At 37.1% G+C, this 19,676-nt stretch overlaps 1 protein-coding gene and 1 long non-coding RNA gene across 3 annotated transcripts; one reads left to right on the forward strand and one right to left on the reverse strand.

Annotated features, from left to right (window-relative positions):
• Nucleotides 1–452: 452 nt before the first annotated feature.
• Nucleotides 453–18,412, reverse strand: LOC105204720 (UDP-N-acetylglucosamine--peptide N-acetylglucosaminyltransferase 110 kDa subunit). 2 transcript variants are annotated; one of them, XM_011173911.3, is made up of 12 exons: nucleotides 18,029–18,412; nucleotides 14,414–14,564; nucleotides 13,661–13,904; nucleotides 13,350–13,418; nucleotides 8,612–8,808; nucleotides 5,574–5,663; nucleotides 5,251–5,431; nucleotides 4,550–5,152; nucleotides 3,877–4,391; nucleotides 3,265–3,718; nucleotides 2,816–3,192; nucleotides 453–2,698 (listed from the first exon to the last, which is right to left on the reverse strand). In XM_011173911.3, the coding sequence occupies exons 1-12, from the start codon at nucleotides 18,162–18,164 to the stop codon at nucleotides 2,509–2,511; spliced, it is 3,207 nt and encodes a 1,068-aa protein (XP_011172213.1). In that variant the 5' UTR covers nucleotides 18,165–18,412; the 3' UTR covers nucleotides 453–2,508. The 2 variants fall into 2 exon arrangements, with proteins under 2 accessions (XP_011172213.1, XP_011172211.1); XM_011173909.3 differs by lacking the exon at nucleotides 18,029–18,412 and adding an exon at nucleotides 15,142–15,582.
• LOC120359688 lies at nucleotides 15,681–16,038 on the forward strand. Its single transcript, XR_005576450.1, has 2 exons — nucleotides 15,681–15,805; nucleotides 15,877–16,038. It is a non-coding gene; the product is annotated as an uncharacterized LOC120359688 (long non-coding RNA).
• Nucleotides 18,413–19,676: the final 1,264 nt, after the last annotated feature.

Genomic DNA, 19,676 nt, shown 5'->3' on the forward strand with positions numbered 1-19,676 from the left:
TTTCAAATAATTAATATGTGTAAAATAAATAATTTTGCTAAGTGTTCTAAATTTTATTAATGGGAGTACTTTCTAAATTCTTTGCAGTGGTATCACGCTCCAATGAATTTAGAGTATAGAAATACAACTTTTTAACTACTTTGTTAACACAATGAACGACGGCAGATCAGCTGCAAAATTGAGTATATACTTTAAAATTATTACAAAACGGTAGATTCTACTTAATTTCTGTTGTCATCCTATAGCAGCGTGTTCCGTTAGAAGAACACAAACTTGGTGTCAACACGACATTGATGCCAATCCATCATAATATTCGACTCAAATTTGTTGGGATGTGTAAACGTAAACTCGATCAAACAGATAATCAAGTGCACATATTCTTTGACAATACTACGATTGCTCTGGATTTATTAGCAATGGAGTAACTCTAATCGTGATAGACTTCACCGATCTTCATGGTAATTCTCATAACCCATATTTATTCAATTAAATTAAATACAACGATGGATTATAATTAAATTTAGAGCATATTGAAAATATAATACAGTCATACTTGAGCGATTATTACATTAAGAACGTAATTATTCCTTGGTACTCGCTGCCCATCGAAATACAGTTCTGTCGATTAAAATTACTACACTACTGTGTTGATGTAAGAATCGACACAAATGTTTCAAACCACAGGATGTACAATACCGACGCACAAACTGTGAAAGATCGTTTCGTTCATCGCTTTTATTCTCTATACATAAATCAGAATTTGCTACAGTCTATCATTTTTTATTTCTCTACATATTTCGTCAGTACCGCATATCGTACGATATCCACTATTGAACTAATGTAAATAATTAACAATTATTCTTAATATTTACAGATACATTATTATTAGTCTTTTGATATAATACAGGTGTCATATGTTGTCCGTGATCGTTAAGCATCATCTTATTTTTCAGACGTTTAAAGGATCCCAACAATGGAGATAGTAGAATGTGTTCAATCAAAGAACTGAATATCAAAATAACTTTATTAATAATTGTATCATGTATATTTTTACAAATAAAACTTAATTTTGCTGACATTAGCCATACACACACATACACACACCTGCGTGCGCATACACATGCACGCACATCAAACATGGATCATTTTTTAAAGTTTTTAACAGTATTATTTTATTAAAATAAAAGTATGTGTGATACTGAGTGCTGGCAAAATTATTTCGATATTCAGCTTTTGCATTTAATTGTCAAAATTTTTATATTTGTAGTTTTTTAGATACATTTTTTGCAGAATTTTCTCTTTCTCTCTGTTTTCACATAAATTCTATCAATTCACTTATCTCTAAGGTTTTTAGCAACTCATAATTTTTATATCCTTAGGAATTTCATTAAATAGATATTTGAATTTAAAGAGATTTGTGATAGTTCTTTATTTGAATTATTGGGCCCTTGGCAACTTCAATTTTTGGAATTTGAAGTGGTAAGACTTTGCAAATTTTTTGCATTTTAACCTTTTTTGGCTTTTTGCTTTTCAGAAACTCTCAAAACTTTCAAAATTTAAAAATTTTGTAAATTTTAAAGATGAAAATTTGCAACCTTTATATCTTTTGTGAAAGTGGAAAGAGTACGATATGATAAAGTATAGAGGAAATTCTATTAACTTTAATCTTTGTTAAGTATCCTTGCATTCTTTAGCAAATCACATGCGCAGATTTCTGCGTGAAGAGGTCGCCTACAGAAAGCGAGGATAAATATCTCGATAGCATGTTTATATATTCATCAAATTTATGCGACAATTGCAATAACATAAGCAAAATGTACAACAGTGGATTTTCAATTGTAGTTTATCGTGTATAATGTAACTTGTGATGTATAAAATTATAAATACTGTTAAGATGAAAATTTTTCATTTATTAACTCTTTTTTAAGTATTTGATGCTTATTTTTAAGATACTCAATGTTTACAATTCCCTAAAATTCTTGGAGCTTAGAGCATTAAGATGCTTTTCTTTTCTCAATGATTTTTGATAATTCAATAAATCCACCGCCAATATTTTATGCAAATCAGTCATTTTGCAGAAAAGTAAAATAAAAAAAATAAAATATTGGAAATACTCTCTACAGATAATATCAATATTTTCTTACTGCTACCGTTTTCAACACTTCTTTTAATTTTACATATTTGTGAACCACTTTTCTATAATTTTGTCGATTCCTCACAAAATGCGATTCAACTGATTTTTAATTGAACGCGCAAATAATCATAAAAAAATCATAAAAAGACGGAATACGAATATCGTATGAAATCTTAAATGTACATATTAATCTACCGTCTAGAGTCTAAGCTCCGTGAATTTATCATACAAAACAGTCAGCAGGGGATGTACGAAATTTATACGAGACCGCGTTGGAAATAGATACATTAACCATGATTGCAAATGCTAAAACTTCCATTAAAGAGAAATCATTAATCGCAAAGTTGAAGCTGAGTAAGTAAACGTCAAATATTTTAAGACATGCTCGATGACTTTTGACCATCGTTCTTATCGATAGCTGAAACGTGATCAGGATTTTCTCCACGCCCGTAACGTTCCCACATTTTTGTATACAACATTTCCATGCCCATGGCATATAGCTTGCAATTAAATAATGGGCTTTCTGATCGAGCCTTCCAAACTTTGACCCTTGTTGCTTTCAAGCTAGCAAATAAAAAGATACAATTTATTAAGTTATTAATTTTTTATATGTTATAGCCTATTAAAAAAAATACACTATTTCTAAGGAGAAGATGCCGATAAATACTTTGAAATACTTACTATTCCCTATCGGTGCCCAGTCTAATAGCGATCTCTTGATATTCCTGCCGGGTTCGTGCTACCAATTCGGGACAACCAAGAGTGTTTAATTGACTAGCTGCGACACGAGAGGCTAGAGTTTCTCCCGGTAGCGTAACCACTGGTGTTCCAGTCCATAAAACATCCATACTGGTCGTATGTCCATTACAGAGAGGTGTATCTAGACATACGTCGGCCAATTGCCCACGTCTCACGTGTTCTTCTTTAGCAGCGACATTGCTAAATAGGATTCTGCCGGGCGCCAGTCCCAACTGTTGCGCCGTTGCTTGAAGATTGGGCTCGCCGACCGCCGGAAAACGTAGCAACCACAGCACGGAATTTTGTACATTTTTCAATATCTATAATTAAATGATTGGAGGATTTTAAGAAAAAAAAGTTACGTTTAATGAAAATATTTCGTCATTACTTACATGTGCCCACATGTGAAGAGTAAGTGGGTCAATCTTATACAATTGATTAAAGTTGCAATAAACGACGGCATCTTCCGGCAAACCGTACTGTTGTCTGGTTGTGATGACAATATTCTGAGGTACCTCCTCGCCCGTGGCAGTTTTATTGTTTACCTGCGTTGTGGCCATACCGTTTTGAACAACAACGCCGTTCACGGACATCTGACACTGCCCGGAAGCGATCATAGTTTCGATCGGAGTTGTAGTCGGTAATTCGGCAACTTTGAGTGAAATTTCAACGGGTTGCTTTTTTGCGTCCGGCACAATTACTTCGCGAATCTCTTTTACCAGAGTATTCTCAATCATCGGAGACAGGTCCGTGGCATTAATTACCGCCACATTATCAGCAACTTTGCCTTTATGATTCAACTTGTCCGTCAGGATTAAACGTTCTTTCAGATGAGGAAACATTTGCCTAAGAGTAAATAAATGATTTTATTAAATGGGGCCCAACTACATATTGTATTTTTCGTGAATAAGATTTTACAAAAGTACGGTCGTGTAATCTTTATATTTCATCTTTATTGTCTATTTAAAAAAATTCACGAAGAAATGAAAAATAAATTTACGTACCTATGATCGCCGATAAAGTAAGTGTGTGGCATGTAGGCGAGTTTCTCGCTGTATTGACTGGCGAGTTCCAACGGCGAAGTGACTTCGTCCGTAATGAGATAATCCATGAAACTTGCACCGGAGGTACCAGGATAACCCAACCACATGACCTGTATCGGTGCTGGTCGTAAGGCAAAGATTTCATTTCTGGCGCCTTTTGTATAACCGTTCATGTTCACTAGAATATGAACACCATCGGCGTTTATGCGATCGGCGGCCTTGCCATTGCACGGAATCTGAGAGAGATCGACAAAATGTTCGGTCTCTCGCGCTATCTTCGCACGAAAGGTAGTGCCGTCATCTGCGCTAAGTGCATAGCAAAAGATTTCGACTTTCTCACGATCGTGCAAGCCAGGTATCGATTGCATCAAGTGACTGGTCGGATGATTGCCGAAATCCGATGAAACATATCCAATCTTCAATCGCGTGCCGATTGTACGCGGATATTTATATGGTTGTTTGTGAAGAACATGAATCTGCACAACGTATAGATTTATTCGTATATAAATCATTTTCGACAGTGAGAATATTTCAAATTAAAACACAATACAATATTAATCGTTATATATTGTACACAGCAGAGTATATAATTGCTGTTAAAAAGTTTCATCTAATTAGAATTAAACAAACTTACTTTTTCAATGCAAAGATTAGCATGCCGAGCAGCGATAGCTTTCCGGAACTCGTGAGACAAAGGATAAAGCATGGAATGATGCGGATGCACGCTAGGCAGCCTATTCTTGTCCAGTTGCTCAGCAACAATAGATACCAATTTTTTCATCCTGGCTTCGTAATCAGTCCAGTCGCATACTATTTGCAAACAGTGTGCCAAGTTGCAATAGGCATCTGGAAAATCTGGCTTCAACTTCAACGCCGTTCTGTAAGACTGAATCGCTTCGGGAATGTTGCCGGAATCTTTGTGGATTGATGCCAAATTGGAATGAGCGTCAGCGAAGGCCGGATTGATTTGGATAGCCCGAGTGTAGCACTGTAGAGCACCTTGTATATCCTGCATCTCTTTCAGCGTGTTTCCCATGTTCGAGTAAGCATCGGCGAAGGTCGGCTGTATGCGAATTGCTTCCTTATAATGCATCAGTGCCTCGTTCAGTTTGCCTTGCTGCTGCAAGACAGAGGCGAGATTGCTGTGGGCGGCCGCAAATTCAGGAAATACTTCCAGGGCTTTAAGATACAAGCGAGTTGCCTCCTCAATATAGCCTTGCTCGCGTTTTATGTTGGCCTAAACAATTTTCCCATTTCATTATACATACTTGATTATTCTTCATTAATTTCAATTAAAATGGGATTAGTTACAATTACAATAGCATAATTTCATACCAAGTTATTAAGAGAGTCTGCGTGTGTGGGACAAAGCCGGAGGGCGGTATTGTAACATTCTTCCGCTTCGACCACTTGTCCCTTTTCTTTGAGAGCGTTCGCCAGATTGCAGTACGCATCAGGAAAATTTGGTTGTAATTCGATAGCACGACGATACGTATCAATGGCCAGGTCAATGAGCCTATATTATATAATTTTCGATTATTTAAAAAAGATTTAAAAAGATTTCGGAAAAACATGACGTTTTTTTTCTTTTTTAAAAACAACATTATATCAAATTTATCCGTGAATTCCCATAATGCAAATGTAAGATACCAACTCACCCTTGCTCGTAATAAACGCATGCCAAATTTCCATGTACGACGGCATTGTTAGGACTAAGATTCAATGCGCGAAGATATGCGGCTACAGCTCTGTAATAATTGTAATAATTAAAGAACAATCATTGATTTCAGATCATCTTGGCGATAGCTTATGAAAGGGACGTTAGGAATGTACTAATAATATTTTAGCAATAAATAAACCCCACTTCTCTCTATGATTAAAAAGAAAAAAAAAGTTTATTCTCTTATTTCTGCAGATTCGTGATTGTAGAAACTAGTTGTTAATATAGCTCCCAGCGCTATATAGACGAGTTTGATGAACCTTTTAACGAATCGCCTGATCCAGGAGACGCATCCAGTGGAGGGTCGCGTGAGAGTGTCCTCTATTTGAACGCGAAGCGCGGGTGCGATAGTGGTCGAAGGCGAAATCACCGTATAGACGACCACGCACTGGCAGTCCATTCCTTCCCCATCCCGGCTGTCTTGGATCCGCGGATCCCAGAGACCACGGATCCGTGGGTGAAGGAAGGATCTTTGACGACGCGGCACGTTAGACGTCCGTTATAAATCCTTAGAGACAGGAATGCAAAAGAATCCTGAATCTAAGGATTCATTTAGGGGCGGAAGAGGAATTCTTGAAAGCACTATTTTTCATGCAGGTTGCGAGGGAACAAGGATTTTTCAAAGCGCATTGGGTTTGCGAAATCATGGATTTTCAACACAAAATGTTGGATCCTAATATTTAAAGAAGCCTAATGCTAAGGCTGAAGTACGGCTCTTGGGGTTACAATTTTTGTTTAAATTGCAAACTTTATTGAACATAAATCAAACTAGAATACATGTTCTAGTGTCACCGTGTATACTGTATATCGAGACTCTCGCGCACTTGACTCTCATTAGCCTTCTTTAAATATTAGAATTTTTAATTCTTGAGAGTCCCTTCGTAATTTTATTGTTAATCCACAGATTTGGTAAAAACAGATAATCCTTCCGATAACATCAAGTTGGTTCAAGTTGAATTCAATCTCTTTGGAATATTTCCAAGTACAATTCTCGAGTTGCAGAAATTGAGTAAAACGCGGCGGCTCTCTAAATATACGAAAGACACAGACTTTTTTGAATATTTTTTTACGTCTCTATGGGCTTATTAATATTTTTAATGCACGCATTAAAACAAAAAGTATATTAGTACGGATCCTTGAATAGGCAGATGTTCGATTCACTGATATCCAAGCGTAGAAATCGAAATAAAAACCACACAAGCACGAACTGCGCAGATCCTCGGATCCTCGTAGATCTAGGATTCACTTATCCTAGGATCCACAGATGTCTAGGCGGCAGGAGTTAAAGCAGGAATTACACAAACACGGATCCTTCGACGTGCGGATCCTGGGAGATGGATCAGCTCCGGGAGATGTTAGCAGCCAGAGGAAAGCCGCTTAACTCGCGAGCGAATGAAAGCTGAACGGGCACGCGTATCCTCCCACAACGGGAGGCGAAAGGCTCCAATGGGGGCGGAGCGGCTTTTGGAATCGATAGTTGTCCTCGAATTTCTCCCACTTTATGCGTGAGGAAATCTCGGAGCCGGACAAACGCAATAGCTCCATTATTATCACAATCAATTGTATTTTCTGTCTATTCGCTTTTATTTTTATTTTAATTCACTTTACACACACACACACACACACACACACACACACACACACACACACACACACACACACACACACACACATATACACACAGTAAGAAGAATGGATCAATAAGAAGAAAGCAAAGATAAAATGCGCAAAAATCCAAGTTATCCTTTAACCGATGTGATTGTCTTAATCATAGCCTAACGAAATTTGTTTTTTATTATTTTCTATTATTTCTTTATTTATGTTTCGGACAAATCTTTGCGAAGGACGATACCATTGATAGGACACCAGAATTCAAGAGGAAGATAAGAAATGTACGGAAACGTTTTATATTCAGTTGGAAATTAAAAATAGAAACGCGATAATGTGTAGACATATGGATTCTTTAATAGTCTCTGTAAGACTAAGAATATTTAATTATATCTAGAAGTGATGTAAAATATCTAAAGTTCGTGCGCTACAAATTAATGCAAGAACGAACGTTAATTAGGTGAAATACACCGTAAAAATTGTGTTTGAAGGGAAACGGTGCATTGTCCGAATTCCCGTTCGAATGCAGAGGACGATGAACTTGAAAAGGATGTTATATAAATATCGATCTTCGGTGCAGACTCGACGGCTCATGCGCTATGTTCGCCTGTTTCCAAGTGCATGAAACGACTATTAAAAGTCGGTAACATTTACACAATTTTGCCTTAATATTTTCTTTTTTCATTGAAAATTTCAGCAACAAACTCAGAAATATTACAACAGCACCGACGTTCTATGTTTATAAGAATATTAATAGAGAGAATAGGGGTAAAATGACTTAAAGTACATTGTATGGCTTTGGACTGCCCATTAATGATTTTTTTTGTGATACACAATGGAATAACTAAAGCCACTTTTAATCTCGCACAGACTTTAAAACCGACGACGACGAGAATTTCAAGACGTTGGTTGATCAACACTGTGCGTGTACTATTATACTTCATCTGAGCACAAGATGTAAAAAACTGTTTTATATTGTAAATTTCATCTGCTAAATTCATGCCAAATTGTCGTACTTATTTTTAAAATTTTCTAATGTATACATCGAAAAATGTAAATGTATAAACGTAGAAAGAATTGTCATTTCGCAAATGAATAAAATTGAATTTCTTCTAATTACTGATATGTCACTTGCATTATTGTTTGAGAGACAAATTTCTTCTGAACATGTCTCAGTAAGCAAAATATTAAGGAATATATTCACAGTTAGTGTGCGGTCGGTTTCTAACAGGATTAGAAAATTAATTTTCTTCATTTGCGAAATGGCAATTTTTTCAACAAATTTAGCTATGTAGGATCATCATCCTAATTCATATTATTTAAAAAATAAAAATAAAACAAGAATGATTAATAAATTATTGAACAAACCTGTCAAAAATCCTAGCTTCCTTCAATACGTTTCCAAGATTGATGTATGCATCCAGAAAGTTGGGATCCAAGGCAACCGCTTTTTCGAAATGGTGTATCGCCAACCATATCTCTCCTTGCGCGTTGAACACGCATCCGAGATTACTCCAAGCAACCGCAAAGTCCGGTCGTGTCTCGATCGCCTTCAAGTAGCAGGCCTAGAGAAACAGAATGCAATTTATAGCGGTTTTATTCGCGAACTCAAAGGGACGCGCGCCGCGCGCTATGCCCGACCTCCCATCGCCGCGCCGCAGCTTCTCTCCCTTTCACACGCTCTCGCTTTTCTCTCATTTTTCTTTTTCTCTCCCTTCATCCTCTCCTCGTTAATCTCGAAGGAAAAAGAATATATTTTGCCACTCTATGTCACTTCTGTTTCCTTTCCTCACCATGCCTCTCCTTCCCATCTTCAAACGTTGGACAATTTCGATGTCTCTTTAGAGCCCAAGTCTCCCCATGAGTTTTTTTTTCATCGGATGATTACGTTTGTCAGATAGATTTATCATTTTTCTTTTAGGTTTCAGGATCATATTAGCTTTAAGAATATATGAAAAATTGTTAGAGACTTGTCAAAACATTTAAAATGTTTAACGAAAATTGTTTCTAACATTGCATGAAAAAAATCTTTCGTTAATATAGATTAAACAATTTCTACTTAGTTCAGCGAGTATTATACGCATCTTGAATTAAGTATTTTCCAATCATTTTCCAACATCCTAAACGTTTAAAGATGAATAAAAAAAAAAAAAATTATAAACGAATATAGAGTATTTAAACTGGAATTAATGAATCGAAGATCAGTGGAAGAAAAAATCCAGGCATATATCTGTGAAAACCATAATCCGTAGAAACAAAAACATGTAGGAGAATAAACCTGCATGAAATCATACATAAAAATTATGCACGTTAATAAATTTTCTACTACAATCTAACGTACAATTCCTGAAAATAAAAGTATACCATATCGAAATTGCAACATCTGTGCACATCAGGGACATAAAAAGAGTGCAAATTCACAATGTTCAATGAACATATCATTATATATATATATATATATATCGTGTTGTGGTTTTTTTTAATTATAAAAAAATTCAGTAAATTTTTGGATTCTTCTTTCGTCCCTCAAGGCCCACCATCGGTCTTCCATCCTTGTGCTCATCAAGATGCAAGAAAGAGGTAAGGAATGGAAACAGAATGAACGAAGGTTGTCTCACGAATGGTCAAAAAAGTCATTCTTGGATGGGAATCAGGTAGGTTCGGGATAAAAGGTATTAAGGTGCGCGCTAGAGGCGTCATCTTGAAACGTGCGACTTACGATGCGCGTGGAGTCTCCGAAATGCGTCCGGCGGACTCGACCGCACGCAGAAAGTCGTACGCTAAAGTCAAGTCGACCCAGTCTCGCGATTAACGAAAATAAGCTTATCAGTGAGAAACAATTTCAATCTTTAAATAGTAATGATCGCGAGGACTTGCGACAACAGAAATGACGACTCTAAGGATTCAGCGTGGATAATCATCGCGCGTGCCGAGAGGTGGGCTGCATTGATATTGAACAGAGTAATCCGTACCTAAACAATAAGAGGGCATTTACAGTTGACCGGTCTCTGCAAGGTGCGGTACCTGGAATTAAAGGAAAAAAGGAGAGCGAGAAAGGAATTGTGTGGAGACTTTGTTATATCCGAAACGATTGTATAATACAAATGAGCTTGGCTCATCGCGCAATTGCAGCAATCTGTATTTTTCGATCAAATATACATTATTCATATTTAATTAAATAAAAAAGCTTATTAACAATTTATTAGCAAAACAATTGCAACGAATTGCTCGCTGATAATAAAATAGTTTCAAAATTGATATTGAATACGAAGATATTCATAGAATGTACCAGTTTTAGAAATAAACTTAATAAGAATGCAAATATTAACACAGAACAAGAGATAAATCTGGGTTAAATGGTCAAATGTAAAGATAATAATATCGTGTGTTGTTTTGTAATGTTATAAAAACCGAAAGATTCCGTTTGCGTAAAAATCTCAGTCCATTTAGGCAAACCTAACAAAAAAACTAGCACGATGCTAAATACGAATGTTATAAATCATATTTATCTGTTATTGAACTTTGCAAAGTCATTTTGCGATACTTGGCGGGATGGGATAAAGGATTTTTAAAATTTTTCCCTCCCCCCGACAGGACGAGTTGAGAGGGAGGGTTTTTAGAGACCGGCCTTGGGAATTACTTTACCTGCAGTGTACCCTTCGGTAGGTTGACTCGGTAGGTACGGCTTGCAAGCTCTCATAATAAACTTAGACCGAGAGACAGTGTCAGTTACTGAATAACCAGATTCAGATTCACCCTTTGACGAAGGAACCGGCACGGTAACCGACCAACCGCACATTGCTCCTGCACATCCCCTCCTAGAGTCGATCATCCCATCCATAACAATAAGACAGCTGCGTTAATGTCTCTTCACTGATTACTCTTCGCCTCAATCTTTGTCTTTTATCTTTTTTTGTCTCTACTTTCTGTATATATGTATACACAAAGAATTGATAATTCACGTGCCTGCGAAGGACACGCTTCGCCGAACTCATCAGCCAGCTGCTGCGGTTTCTGTTTCTGACGATCGCCAGAATCGCCCGGATTGCATTTCTTTCCTTTTTATCAACATTCTATTACATTGACATCACTAAACGTTACGTAGAAAAACAAAACGGTGCGAAAGAGTTGTCGATCATCTTATGTTGTCGATACAAGTAGACGGCTGAAGGAGCTCGGCAAGAAACGAACGAGCGTACCAGCTAGTTCTCAGGAATAGCGGGAAGCGTAACGAGAAGCTTTCCTCATTGCTGTCATTTTCAGGATCGAATAAGAGCACATCTATACGCTATAAATCATATTTCGTTTATCAATCGAGCATTCGAAACATTTACCGCGTTTATGTGTAACAATATATAGCACTTATAGATACACCCTTACCGGTCGTTGCCGCGCCGCGCTGCAAAAATAGACCACTTGACCGATTAACGATAGAATTATAATCATCGATTCGGAAAGTCTGAATACTCTGGCGTATAAAGTCTGGCAAATTTTACAATTTTTTGCCTCTTTCTTCCTCTCTTTTTAATATTACTCGGAATTAGTAATTTTACAGTAAAAACACAAGTATTCTCGCGTTAATATACGAGGTCTCTGACCTTTTCTCGCATCGAAAGCCATAGCTGTGACTAAGTATGACACTATCGCGTTGCTGATTAACAATTTTCTATTTAATTTAACTAGTCAAGTGATCTCGCGCCACTCTACATTATCATACACACCATAGATTCTCTCTCTCTGTCTTTCTGTCATCGCATGAGAAAATGTTAAGTACGCACGTGGTAATGCATGTGCGCTGCAATAACAGTAAGTTACACATCCAAAATAAGAAATCAAATCAGCTCATTACATTCGCGCGCTGCTAGAACCATCGGTACGGATTTAGTGGAACTGAAACCCACTCAGATGGAACTGGCAAACAATTTATAAACAACTGCGGCAACACTACGAATCCCCAAAATAGTCAAAACGCACTTGATGTTGCTGCAAAACGCGCAACGCTAGAAAGAATATCCTCTTCAGTTACTTTGATAATAATCCCCTAAACACTATAAAATATTTCTTTATTCTCTTGACTGTAGGAGATAAAATTCTTTGAAATTCTCTAATGTAATAAGTTTATTAGGCAATAAGTTTACCATGCCAAAAAAACAAAATGAATTATTTAAAAAACTCTACATTTATATTTTTTTCCTTAGAATATATCCGATTGAGAATCTTGGAAAAAAAAATACATTGCTTTGATAAGAAAAATTCACAAGTTTTTGCAAAGCATCCGGATTGGAATGCATCTGTCAGAAGTTGTTATATTGTTTAGGGTTTTATGTTAAAACCATCGCTTAATGTCGCTTTGAAAAATCGAATTTTGCTCATTCGACATAAAACGCGGTTTTCTTGGTTTTACAGGATGAAAGAATGTGCACGATCTTCAATATGTTCGCGATTACGTATTCAACATCCCTCACATATGCTTGTTCCATAGGAACAGAAAAGTGTCGAAGTTGCGGCTCGAAACTGTGGTTGAATAGATTAATTTCAACGATGGAAGATCGTGCACCGCGCTGCTTGCAAATTGCTTGGCAACAATTGAAAGCTTCTCGCGATAATTGCGCGAACGAATTCCGTTCGGTCCGCTTATTTCGCGGAGAACTAAACGCTGTAGCTCGTGCACATACGCGCGAGGCATTTGTACTTCGTCAAGAAATGTCAATCAAGACCCAAGGATAGCGGAACGTTTCCTGCTAATTAAAACAAAAAAAATTTATATTGTATTATTATCATATAACCAAAGAAATTTCTCTGCTCTCCTTGATCCAGAGATGCCAACAGAATATATCCTTTACTGTATTGTAATTTTTTTAGGATTTAGGATTTAGGTGATCAGGTAATTTTCAGGATAGAGAGTAAATATCTCTTCAAAGTAAAAAAAAAAAAAAAAAGTTTCTGCGGCAGGCAATCTGTTAATTCAAGGAGCGGAGTGTGTTTGTACTATTCTTTACTCGACGGTTCCGCTTTCTATAGCTTGATCGAAGTAAAGACGCCCGCGAACATGTGCGTGACACGTTGAATTAATTTATTAGCTAGTAGAAACGATTCTAAAACATACCTTGGCTTCATCAAGTCTTGCTAATGCTTTCAAAAGATTACCAAGATCACTCCGCACGCAATAAAGGTCCTGCAACGTACAAAACATGTAAATTATTTCAACACAATTCGTATACTTCATTCAAAATAAGAAACTTTATCTCGTAACAAAACATTGATTTGATTTAAAGTTTTGTATCTCTGAATCTACGAGCTAAAGAACGATAAATCTGCCTTGCGTAACAGCAAGCCTTATACATACAAAGAATAAAGTTTTGTTCGTTCTACATTTAAGTAAACTGTTACTTAATCGGATAATGTCAATTTTCTCACGGGGTTGTATTGTAGTGCTGTAACGTAGGCTTGGACGGCTTGCTCCATGTCACCAGCCGCTACAAGTGCCGCGGCCAAGTTGATGTAACCGTCGATGAAGTCGGGTTTTAGCCTGACAGCATGACGATAATTCTCCAACGCTTCCGGAAGCTGTCCGCGCTCTTTATATACATTTCCCAAATTGCTGTATGCCTCCGCCAGCAATGGATTTTGCTTTATCGCTAAGCTACTATAATGTGCCGATCTAAAATGTACAAAGTTGTGACTTTATCAGAAATCTGCGTATCAAAAAGATATATAATAATTTAGAAACTCTGCTCGTCTTTCTATAGCAATCTGTAGTCTACAATCAAAAGAATTTATGGTATGAGGAGTTGGATGAGAACAAAAAACAGGATACTAGATAAGATAGAGAAAAAGCGGCGAATAAGAGGAAGGAGGGGAAACGCAAAGAGATGGAAGAGGAGAAGGCGAATAGCTAATAGGAATTGAAAATTTGTAAATATGTAAAGATATAAAGTGTAAATGTAACAGACTAGTCAAGAGTAATGGGCAATAGCGGTAAGAGCTAGGTTAGGTAGGTTTAAGAATAGGTATAGTTTTTAGGATAGGCCAAATACGCGTATGGTATGGACGGATGAATGGACTAAGACAACTATTGTAAACCAAGTCCCTTCTTGGCATTGTTAAAAGCTGAAGCAATAAATTCTATTCTATTCTATTCTGTAGTCTATAATTAGAAATTATACTTACTTTTCTAATCTCCTACATTGAAAATGTATGGAGGAAAGTAAGAGGAGAACACCAGTGTTGTTTGTCTCCTGCCGCCATAACTGCATGCAGTGTCTTTCAGCGTTCTCGTAATCTCCTGCTTGATATTCCCTGTGAGCAAGTTCTAGCAACCCTGAAACAAAAATTACAGACAGATGCTTGAGATGTTTGAGTAATCGAATCAATATTTGACTTAACATTTGTCAAAAGAATAAGATATCTCCTAGTCTTTTGTGTCTTTTATTCACTTTATTTAAGACCCCAATAGAGAACAAATATAGAAAAATGTTCTCTCGTTTCTCAATAAATGAGTTTTGCGCTGAAAAAATTCTATTTTATAGTAGCAAAAGAAATGTACATATAGTTTTATGTAAAAATGCTCGCGCGTTTCGTGAATATCCAGTCAGACAAAAAAAAAAGTGAAAAACGTGTGAGGATAAGTTAAATTTTTAGAGAGAATGGTAACCCTCCCCCCTTTTTTTTCAAAATATTGTAAAGATGATAGAGAAGAAATATCTAAAAATAATAAAATGACTGTCGAGCAAATTTATATGAACCGCAAATTAAAACCGATTTCGTTATACTACAAAACGCGACGTGCGTATCAAGAAAAATCTCTCATTCTCTCTCTCTCTCTCTCGTCAGTGACGAAATTGTTAAAATTATCTCGGCGAAGAGGCGAAGAAGCGACATCCAGAAAGTGTACGAACAATAGGTATCCACGGTTTGATTATCGGTCAGGCCGATCAGCTCCTTGCCCTGGGTGTCCTGCGCGACCAGCAGGAGGTTCTGTCCTTTTTGCCAGTCATCGTCCTCGTTTTCCAAAGTCGCGATCAGCCCGTTGGAGCCTCTGAGCGCACTGCCCTTTTTCTCCGCAACGTGCACGCTCATCGCTTCGATTTCACACGGCGGCGATTTCACACGGTGTAAATACAGAAACGTGGTGGTCCCTTTCGCGCAAAAGTCGCGAAAACTCGCCAACAGCTTTTCTTTCTGCCCTGCAGCCGCGGACACACTTTTTCGGAAACTCCGACGGCGAACGTGCGGTTGCGACTTGTCCGATTTCGGCGATTTCTCCTCTACGACTCGCTTACGCTTGGCCTTGGCTACGCTGGCGTTGGTTGGCGTTGGCTGGCGTTGGCGTACGCCTCGTTCTCCGGTTTGCTCCGGCTCTCGGCTATTCTTTTCTCTCCTCGGCCTCTGCCTGATTCACCCTCTATGCTCCCTCCCTCCTGACCACGGGAGTGCGCAGGCAGCGCTCAACACGGACGAGCCGATTGGTCGGTGCTATAGCGGACTCGGGACTGACGCGTCAGATTGGAACGAAAAGAACCGTGCCGAGGAGCGGCGGGAGGGAATTTCAGGAGCGTACTCGTACGTATCCATTCGACGCTCTTCTGTATCTTCTCTCATTGTCATTTCAGAAAATTCATTTCTCTTTACAGCTGCGCTATATACGCTACGTTTCCCCGTTTCACGTTTCAGTCTCAACAAAATTGTTCAGTATTCTACGTTACATACTGGCTTTTACTTCTATCCTACTAGATTAATATAAGAAAATTATTTTTACTTATAATTTATAGTAATTAAAAGTCGATAAATGTCGAGTGAATCTTGTTATTCCTCTGAAAAGGGCGATTAGAAGAATTTATAAAATTGTATAAAAGAAGAATCACCCTACAACATCTTTCAAAAATAAAATTAATCTGAGATTGAAATTTATAAAGCATATTCGTTTAAAACAAAACTTTTACTCATCATAAAACGTTTCCTTTAAAACGGAGCATATTTATTTTTATACATTTTTTGGCTACTAATTTTTGAGATAACTGCACGTAAGCGTGTATAAATGGAGCATGTATCATCTTAAAACAATGTCTCTTCTATACACGTATAAATGTGACATTAAAGTTATTACGATGATTAACAACTGCTCTTTAAACTTTTTTAAGTAAAAAAAAAAAATAAGTTGAAATTTCAACTTGAATCATTTAGATTTAGAAATACGAATTAATATTCATATCATCGTGTCAAATCTCTATACACGTTCCTGTTCTGGGAGACCAAGGCAGGAGAGCTATCGCAACGAAAAAGGAAGGAAAGAGAGAAGGGAGATCTCCCCTCTCAGTGCAGAAGGCAGATGGAATAGGTACCCAGTGGAATATTCCATTGTCGCGTTCAACGAAAGGGGAGGAAGCGAAGAGGGGGGAAGGGAGAAGGTATCCACTGTCGAAGGAGGGGTAGCAAGCAAAGCTTTACCGACGACGCGATGCCGGTAAATTTATGGAAAGAAAACAAGAAAACGCTTTTGTTCCAATACGATGTTCCAGTTAAAATAAAATCTCAACACAATCACTAAAAACACATTTATCTTTTCTTTTTATCATATAAAGAGTAAAATCCAAGGTGAAATACAAAAAAAAGACATTACACATTGAGAGTAGCTTAAGAAAATATGACTTAACAATGAAAATAATAAAATTTCAGAGGTTTGAAAGAGAAAGGGAGAAAGAGAGAGATTCTTATTACTTTAGCATCTAGCTATCACTAAAAACACTGTTAAAATGTTATGTACATGTATGTAGAGAACTTGGAACATTATCTTAGAATGTTACTTTGTATTTCATAAAAATTCAATGTACGTTTGTTCTAAACTTGAATGCATCAAATATCATATTATTTCACTTATCAGATTTTCCATTTTTTGCTTACTCAGGCCCAGTTTTTCATTATTCAGTTAACTAATGGTTAAACTTAACTTGATGTTTTTATCCAATGAGCTTCATCCATGATGATGCCAAAGGTGAAGCTCATTGGTTAAAACATCAGGTTAAGTTTAATCACAAGTTAACTAGACAATGAAAAACCAGGCCTCAAAGTTGTCAGCTATAATATTTAAAATTGACTCATAAAAACTGTAATTCACATACAGCTGTGTTATCGCATTGATATCAACGATCAGAAAATATTACAGAGACATGATATACTTGAAAATTAAATTTATCTCAACAAAGATATTCGAGTCAATATAGGAGTTTGAAAGCGTAGTAAAACATTTCAACTTGAAACTTAGCGTTGCACTGATGTATATTGGAAATTATTAAGCGACTACAAATGATAACCTCAGACTTTCCTTTTGCTGAAGAAAAATTTTTCTTTAGCAAATCAATTTCCAATCAGTCTGACAATCTGATAGCTGAAATCAAGGCCTTAAGTGATGCTTATGTACATATGTATATATATGTGTGTGTGTGTGTGTGTGTGTGTGTGTGTGTGTGTGTGTGTGCTTGCTGAATGCACGCAATGCATCTGTATATTTAATCTCTTTTAATTGCACCTTTTACACTATGCGAATCGCTACAACCTGAAAATGGAACGGATCAATTTATGTTCGAGCTTTAGAAGAAAAACATAAAAATTGTAACGAGACATAAAACGAGTTATCATGTATACTTTTATATGCCATTTTCCACGGCCATGTAAGAGAATAGAGAACGAGCGTGCGTAAAGTACATACAAGTCGAGACAATCTGACAAGCGTAGATTAAAGGGGTAGAGAAATGGCATGAAAAATGTAAAAAGATCATGCCAACGTACCGACAGTCGACAGCTGCTGAATCTCGTTCATCTTCAGTATCACACTGGTGCCCGGTGCTAACTGCTGGTGGCCTTGCTGCTGCTGCTGCTGCTGTTGTTGTTGCTGCTGCTGTTGCGGTTGCTGCTGAGCCTGCATGGCTATGTGTGGCAGCGAAACCCTGACGCACGACGAGGGACGGAGTGCGACACCGGATTTAACGACTCGCCGTTACAACCGACTCGTAGAACCACGCTCGGGATGGCAACTCTGACAAACGCACTTACGTCAAACGGCTGATACGCTCGATATGCATGTTAGCGCGATTTTCACGCCCGCGCCATTATGAATCCTCTCCTCAATCCCATTCCATTCCCAAACCTCCTTGCGAGCGAGAGCTGCGAGAGCAGAGAGCGCGCGGGGCACCGGAAACTCGACAGTCACGTTCGGTTATCTTCGGCCGTTTACGTCGTCGTCGCTCCGACTCACCTCGCGACCCTCGCGCGACCGATCGTCATCGCTGACAGAGAGAGACCGAGAAAGAGAGAGAGAGAGAGAGAGAGAAGAAACATTCGATTTATCGTATCGTCCATGAGAATCGACTTCATCAAATTTTATTTAATTTTTAAGTAATATTTGATAAACTTGTAGAGAAATTCATATGATTTATATATTTTTTTTAGAACGCTACTGAACAAATTACTGCTGCTCTGTCTGTTATAGAAAAAAATTCGGTAAATTTTTAATATGGGAATGATTTAAAGGCTTCAAAATTATTCTCTTCCCTTAAAAAATCAATTGTTAGGAATATTACTTCTATAATACAATTATTAATTTTTTTGTATTTTTAATATAGATGCGATTAAGTGTAAGTATAGTTGGAAACATTGTTGGTATACAATTAAGCGCAAGAGATTGCTAAAGTGGCAGAAAAATATACATCCATGGCTACTTCTGCAGTAGAGGTAAGTTAAAGTATAGAATGTACTTTTATGCGATGTAAGCACGTTAATATTGTAAACAATATACATTTTTGTTAATATAAGATGATAATGCAACGGATTCGTCGCGCACTTTAATCGCATTACAGAAGCCAAAGACGACATTGCAATCTCTAGTACGCAAGTTAACGAAGGAGATAACTTTTCTGATAAACTTGTTGAAATAGTAGAAAAAAATTAAAAAACATCGTGTGAGAAGAGAAACCATTGAGCGCTCGTTAAAAAAGAGTCGGGAAATTGGAATTAATAATAATAAGGATAGATATTCAGAAGTACCTCTTTTCATATGTATAAACATATGATATAAATTACTCGGTAACAAGTGGAAGAAAATTCAAGGAGTAATTTTAGATGATAAAATAAAACAAAATCAAAAATTTTTTTTTAAATTTTGATAAGGATTTCGTTTTTTAATTATAATGTCTATATGTATATTCCCATACAGCACAGAAAGCTGCAGAAATATTGTTGCAACATTGCTGCAACGTTGTAACAATATTGTTGCAAGTTTTGTGCTGTATGGGTTCATGTGCTTTAGGCACTTTTTACGTGAATATTTATAATTAACAAACAAATTGCCTTGGTCGCAATTGTGTAATATTTTATTTTTGTCTTATTTTATCATCTATAAATTCCTTACATTCTCTTCATTTTCTCACATCTGTTGCCA

This window comes from Solenopsis invicta, chromosome 16 (genome assembly GCF_016802725.1).
Source record: "Solenopsis invicta isolate M01_SB chromosome 16, UNIL_Sinv_3.0, whole genome shotgun sequence".
In the NCBI taxonomy this organism is placed as follows: Eukaryota; Metazoa; Arthropoda; class Insecta; order Hymenoptera; family Formicidae; genus Solenopsis; species Solenopsis invicta.